The 7,024-nt window shown below is 54.5% G+C and overlaps 1 protein-coding gene across 1 annotated transcript in view; it reads left to right on the top strand.

Annotated features, from left to right (window-relative positions):
* XKR5 (X-linked Kx blood group related 5) overlaps positions 1-7,013 on the top strand; it is an 8,228-nt gene extending 1,215 nt beyond the window's left edge. The window contains 7 exon segments of the mRNA XM_014948376.1: positions 453-590; positions 593-635; positions 740-921; positions 1,611-1,820; positions 2,057-2,226; positions 3,335-3,446; positions 5,280-7,013. Coding sequence (XP_014803862.1) covers positions 453-590; positions 593-635; positions 740-921; positions 1,611-1,820; positions 2,057-2,226; positions 3,335-3,446; positions 5,280-6,343 — 1,919 coding nt within the window. The 3' untranslated portion in view covers positions 6,344-7,013.
* Positions 7,014-7,024: the final 11 nt, after the last annotated feature.

A 7,024-nucleotide genomic window follows, 5' to 3' on the forward strand; every position in this document is an offset into this window, starting at 1 on the left:
CCACCAGGACTCCCAGGTCTTTCTCCTCAGAGCTGCTCTCCAGCAGGTCACCCCCAACCTGTCCTGGTGCAGGGGGTTATTCCTCCCCAGGAGCAGCACCCTACCTACACTTACCTGGGGACTCCTGAACAGCAGTGTGGGGTTTTCCACATCCACGCACACCCCAGCCTTTTTTCTTTTTCTTTTTTCTTTTTTTAAATATGAAAATTTGAATTTTTATTTATTTCTTTGGAGCGTGAGGGCTTGTTATCAGAGAGCCCTTCTTTGGGCCAGGCCCCTCGGTGGTGATGGCTGTGCCACAGCTGACAAGCCACTGGGAGCCGGCAGCCGGAGATAAGACAAGGGACATGAACTGTGAACCTCCCCCCTTGGCAGCTGGGAGGTGAATTTGGGGTTGGGTGGTGGGTAGCACCTTTGGCATCCCTCAGTAGTCCCTCTCTGCCATTCTCCAGGGCTCTGCACCATCATCCACTACCTTGTCCGGGGACAACTGGGCTGGTTGGGGCTGACCATCGCCTGTGTGGTGCCCGGCTACGCCGCTCAGCTCCTCAGCATCCTCTGGTACAGGGCAGATGGCCACCACCCAGCTTCTGGCTCCTGGTGCTCCACCTCCTGCAGCTGGGCCTCTGGAAGCGGTGAGAGATGCTCCCCACTGTCCATCCAGCCCCCACCCAACCCAGTTGGCGGTTCCAAATCTGCCAAAACTGAGGTGGACATCCCATCACGGTGGCTCTTGCAGGTACTGGGATGTTTTGTGGATGGCAGTGAAGATGGACGGCGGTGCCTGTGCCGGGGAGGTGGTGACACAGCACGGGGACGTGTGTGTGCTGCGGCTCCTGGAAGCCCTCCTGCAGACCTTGCCTCACCTCCTGCTGCAAGCCTACGTCGTGGTGGCAGTCGAGCCAGCGGGTTTCGTCCCCGGTGAGTGGGGAGTTCCCAGGAGGATGGGTGGGAGAGGCGTGTAGGCATCTGGCAGGGGACAGGGCAGGCTCTGGATGGAGGAGGAGGCTACAAAGGGGCTGGGAAGACCTAGGGCAAAGTAGCGGGGACAGATGGTAGAATCATGGAATGGTTTGGGTTGGAAGGGAGCTTAAAGATTATCCAGTTCCAACCCCCTGCCCTGGGCAGGGACACCTCCCACCAGACCAGGTTGCTCCAAGCCTCCTCCAACCTGGCCTTGAACCCCTCCAGGGATAGGGCAGCCACAGCTTCTCTGGGCAACCTGGGCCAGGCTGGACCTTCATGCTCTCTGCAACTCCCTGAAAGGAGGGTGTAGCCAGGGGAGGTCGGTCTCTTCTCCCAAGGAGCAGGTGATGGGACAAGAAGAAATGGCCTCAAGTCGTACCAGTGGATGTTTAGATTGGATATTAGGAAAAATTTTTACACTGCAAGGGTTGTCAAGCCTTGGAAGAGGCTGCCCAGGGCAGTGGTGGAGTCACCATCCCTGGAAGTATTCAGAAGGTAGGTAGATGTGGTGCTGAGGGATATGGTTTAGTGATGGTTTTTGTATTGGAGTGCTGTGCTACCAACAGCTCCTTAGCATCGAGGTATGGTCCAACAACACAGTTGGGCATCCTTCAGAGCACCTGACTGCCCTTGTCCCCGTGCAGGTGTCAGCGCTGGGCTGTCCCTGCTCTCCCTCGCCTGGGCTTTGGTCTCCTACAGCCACTTCTCCTGCCTGCTGAAACCTGGTCACCTCTGCCCACCGGCCACAGCCATCCTCTGCCTACTGCTCTGGAGGACAGGGATGCTGGGCACCAGGGTCCTGTCCCTGGTGCTCTTTGCCAGACTCTATTCCTTCTGGGTTTTTGCCGTGGCAGGTAGGACCTATGATCATCTTCCCCACGTCCCATCCTGCTGGTTGGCCTCCAGGATGCTCCTGGTACTGGGGAGCTTTGCAGCCTCCCCCAGGAACGGCTTTCGGTCCCTTCCCCTTGCAGGTGTCGTGATCACCTTCCCCGTGTCCCATCCTGCTGGTCAACCTCCAGGATGCTCCTGGTACTGGGGAGCTTTGCAGCCTCCCCCAGGAACAGCTTTTGGTCCCTTCCCCTTGCAGGTGTCCACTGGCTGCTCATGGCCTTCTGGCTGGTGGCCCAGCAGACGGACATCGTGGCCCAACCCTGCCGCTGGAGGCTGTTCAATTGCCTGGTGGGAGCTGTGTATGTCTTCTGCTATATTAACGTCCGACCCGGTCCCTCCAAGCACAGGGTGGCCGTGTTTTATGCAGTAAGTACCCAGGTTACTCAATGTTCCACGTGGATGATGCTTCTGGAGAGCAGCAAGACCTTCAGACTCTCCTTTCCCATCTCTCACATCGCCTCTTGATAAAAACCCAGCGTTTCTTGAGTCCTCACAAAGCCACATGGTCACCAGGGTGGATGGTCCTCACAAAGCCACGTGGTCACCAGGGTGGATGGTCCTCACAACGCCACATGGTCACCAGGGTGGATGCACCTTCTCATGCTGGCTTTGTGTTCTTAGCAGCAGCCACAGAATGTCCCAGTAAGATGGGAGTGGTTGTGCTGCTCTACCAGAGTTATTTTTTCTGGTAAAAAAAGTGGTCGAGACCTTGCAGAAAGTTCATCTCGTTTGCAGCCTCCCCCAGGAACGGCTTTCGGTCCCTTCCCCTTGCAGGTGTCCACTGGCTGCTCATGGCCTTCTGGCTGGTGGCCCAGCAGACGGACATCGTGGCCCAACCCTGCCGCTGGAGGCTGTTCAATTGCCTGGTGGGAGCTGTGTATGTCTTCTGCTATATTAACGTCCGACCCGGTCCCTCCAAGCACAGGGTGGCCGTGTTTTATGCAGTAAGTACCCAGGTTACTCAATGTTCCACGTGGATGATGCTTCTGGAGAGCAGCAAGACCTTCAGACTCTCCTTTCCCATCTCTCACATCGCCTCTTGATAAAAACCCAGCGTTTCTTGAGTCCTCACAAAGCCACATGGTCACCAGGGTGGATGGTAAACCACATGGTCACCAGGGTGGATGGTCCTCACAAAGCCACGTGGTCACCAGGGTGGATGGTCCTCACAACGCCACATGGTCACCAGGGTGGATGCACCTTCTCATGCTGGCTTTGTGTTCTTAGCAGCAGCCACAGAATGTCCCAGTAAGATGGGAGTGGTTGTGCTGCTCTACCAGAGTTATTTTTTCTGGTAAAAAAAGTGGTCGAGACCTTGCAGAAAGTTCATCTCGGCAGCCCTTACGTTCTAAGAGACAACTTAGGTGCAAAATAAATCAGCAAAATCTAGAAACTGGGTGTTTTCTGCCGTGAGAAGCATGTCTGAAACCACCAGAAGCATGAAGGTGATGTCTCTCTTCCCTCTGCTTGGCAGATAATGCTGATGGAGAACACCCTCCTGCTGCTGCTGGCCACCCGGTTCCTGCAGGCAGAGCTGAGGAGCAGCCTGTGCGTGACCGGGGCCATCATGTCAGGGTCTGTGATAGGTAAGATCTGCTGTTTTTTAGGACCTGGATTACATGTTTTGAGAGTAAATGAGCATCATTAGTTATTTCAGTTGTAAATGAGCAAATGAGCATCATTGGTTATTTTAGCTGCATGGGACTATTTGCTTTATTTCTTCCAAGCTTAAGCATCTGAATCTCTATGATAATACATAAATCCACCTTGAGTTTCATTTCTTCATCATTTTTTAAAAGCCCATCCCTGAAGAAGGAGGCTTGCAGAAATGATGGAGATGTCACCAAATGGCTCAGGTACCGCTAACAGTTTTGAAGCACATCTGTTGGTGCTTTCCATCATCTTGGTGCTTGGTGAGCGGTGCAGGCAGTGGTACCACAGGGGATCGCTGCAGGGGAACGTTTTCATTTAGAATCATAGAATAGTTTGGGTTGGAAGGGACCTTCAAGATCATTTATACTCCCCTGCCCTGGGCAGGGACACCTCCCACCACACCAGGTTGCTCAAAGCCACGTCCAACCTGGCCTTGAACCCTTCCAGGGATGGGGCAGCCACAGCTTCTCTGGGCAACCTGGGCCAGGGTCTCACCACCCTCACACCAAAGAAGTTCTTCCTAATAACTTACCTAAATCTCCCCTCTTTCAGTTTCGGTTCTTTTAGTTGCATGGGACTATTTGCTTAATTTCTCTCAGCTTAAGCATCTGAATCTCTATGATAATACTGGTTATTTTAGCTGCATGGGACTATTTGCTTTATTTCTTCCAAGCTTAAGCATCTGAATCTCTATGATAATACATAAATCCACCTTGAGTTTCATTTCTTCATCATTTTTTAAAAGCCCATCCCTGAAGAAGGAGGCTTGCAGAAATGATGGAGATGTCACCAAATGGCCCAGGTACCGCTGGCAGTTTTGAAGCACATCTGTTGGTGCTTTCCATCATCTTGGTGCTTGGTGAGCGGTGCAGGCAGTGGTACCACAGGGGATCGCTGCAGGGGAACGTTTTCATTTAGAATCATAGAATAGTTTGGGTTGGAAGGGACTTTCAAGATCATTTATACTCACCTGCCCTAGGCAGGGACACCTCCCACCAGAGCAGGTTGCTCAAAGCCACGTCCAACCTGGCCTTGAAACCCTCCAGGGAGGGGGCAGCCACAGCTTCTCTGGGCAACCTGGGCCAGGCTCTCACCACCCTCACAGCAAAGAAGTTCTTCCTAATAACTTATCTAAATCTCCCCTCTTTCAGTTTAAAACCTCTCGTCCTATGACTCCCCTCCCTGATGGGATGAGATGGGAGTCCCTCCTTATCTCTCCTGGAACCCCTTGAGGGACTGGAAGGTCTCCTCCCTCATCCAGAGTCCCTCCTCATCTCTCCTGGAACCCCTTGAGGGACTGGAAGGGGCTCCAAGGTCTCCCCGGAGCCTTCTCCAGGCTGACCCTCCCCAACTCTCTCAGCCTGTCCTCCCAGCAAAGGGTCTCCAGCACTCCCAGCACCTCTGTGGCCTCCTCTGGCCCCGCTCCAACAGCTCCATGTCCTTGTTTTGGGGGGTCCAGAGGTGGACACAGCACTTCGGGAGGGTTCTCACCAGAGCAGAGTAGATAGGTCGGGGGGTCCAAAGCTGGACACAGCACTTCAGGAGGGTTCTCACCAGAGCAGAGTAGATAGGGAGAATCTCAGTTAAAGGAATGGAGGAGGGAGATGCAGTGGTGTTATGGCTTCTTGCTTGGACACCTGATGCCCAGTAGCATCTCTTCAGTGGGCCTGTTGATCTGGAGGTGGCAGCGAGGTCTGGTCTCTCCTCTGCATCTCACCGAAACGCTGCTGGGACTCATCCCTTGACACTTTTCTGCTCTTTTTCAGGTGCCGCAGCTCTGGTGGTTTATTACAGCCTGCTCCATCCCAAGTCCACTGAGATCTGGCAGGGCTTCCTGGAGACAGCCTGCAGTGCTGCGGCTGCAGATGATGACCAGGTTGCTGGAGATGGCTCCCAAGCAGGGGAGAGCTTGGGAACGTCAGGACACAGTGGGTCCTTGGCAGAGGAAGGGACCACGGCAGATCCCAAGACCAGCAACGGCTCATCGCTCCTGCAATTCGGAGAACGTTTGGAGGATGGCTGGGCAAACCATCACCACTGGCTGCTGGTAAGGCTGGCCTTGAAGACAGGAGATATGTCCACCATCAACGCAGCTTTTGGAGATGGTGGCCTGGGAGAGGTCCATCTTGGAGGATGGATGATGGAGAAACCTGCCAGCGTTGAACCTGGGGCACACCTTTCCCTCCCCACGAGGGAAGTCGGTCCTCGGGGTGTTGAATCTGGTCTGAACGATGAAAAATTGGGGAATGGAGGAGGTAGCACTTCAAGAACAACATGGAAGGATGGAGCAGGGCAGGAGCCTGGTTTTCACTCAGCCATGTCCTTTCTCAGCAGCTTCCCCCCAGATCCAGCCGAGGGCTCCTCTGTGTATTTCAGCGCGACCGCAGGAGGAACCACCTCTCCTGGTGTGGGGACAACCACAGTGACACGCCTGGCCCTGGTGCAAAGGGACAACGAAGCCCAGCCTTCCTCCAGCTGCTTGGGAGGAGGAGGAGGAGGGGATTTATCCCTTGGGATGGTGAGCATCAGCCCAGTCCTGGGCGCTTGTGCCCTCAAGGATCTGCAGAGCAGCTCTTCCCTCGGCACCATGAGCAGCTTTGGGGTGGCAGGTCCCCACAAAGAGGTCTCAGAGCCTGTGGGGCCGGAGGGTGCCCTCGTGGGGTGTCATCACCCTCGAGACACCCACCCTTGTGGCACACAAGGGGCTGTCGTGAGGAGCAAGTTGAGGCCACCATGCTTCACTTCCACCCCCAAGGGTGACTCTAGATGCCCACAGCGAGGACTGGGGGAGCTGGGAGAGGGGACAGACCTGTCTGGGTCACTGGAGTGACCCTGAAATTGCTGCACCGTCACTTTGGGTGAGCATTGGGGTGACTGCCTCGTTGGCAGGGTATGGCAGGAGGTGGTGGGATGTTAATGCTGACCACAAAGAATGTCCCCATGGTGCCCCTGCCACCAGACAGACATGGTCCTCCATCAGCAGGGTATCACCTTCCCTCCTGGGGCATCTTCTACTTGCAGTTTTGGAGAGCTTCAGAGGTCTTTGAAAGCCAAGCAGCTGCAACGTGCTGCCTTTGATGTGACTTGTGATGATGGCTTGAAGCACGTCCTTTAATAAGTGCCTCTACAAGCTGCTGGCCTGTCCCAGTGTGGAGATCTGGCTGCTGCCTCCAGGAGCTGCAACGCTGGCCAAAGCAGGAGTCTTCTCAGGACAAATAAGTGCCTCAACCAGAAAAAAAAAAGAGTTTTATTCTCTGATGCCATTCCTTCTGGGCAGAATATGCCCTAAATTAAGTCTCAGCGGTACTTGGTTTATTTTTTCTTCCACCAGGTTCTTCTTGAGAGCTTACCAGCTCCGTTTATTGGGGCTACATAGGAGCCTCAGTACTGTGGTCTCAGGACCACGGGCTGGTTGGACATGAGTCCAAGGGATGGTCAGCTGGGTTCACCACAGTGCACCACTGGTGCACATCTGGCTGCATCCTCCAGCTGCTGTCCCTCTGCAGGCAGG

This window comes from Calidris pugnax, unplaced genomic scaffold, assembly GCF_001431845.1.
Source record: "Calidris pugnax isolate Ruff unplaced genomic scaffold, ASM143184v1 scaffold140, whole genome shotgun sequence".
In the NCBI taxonomy this organism is placed as follows: domain Eukaryota; kingdom Metazoa; phylum Chordata; class Aves; order Charadriiformes; family Scolopacidae; genus Calidris; species Calidris pugnax.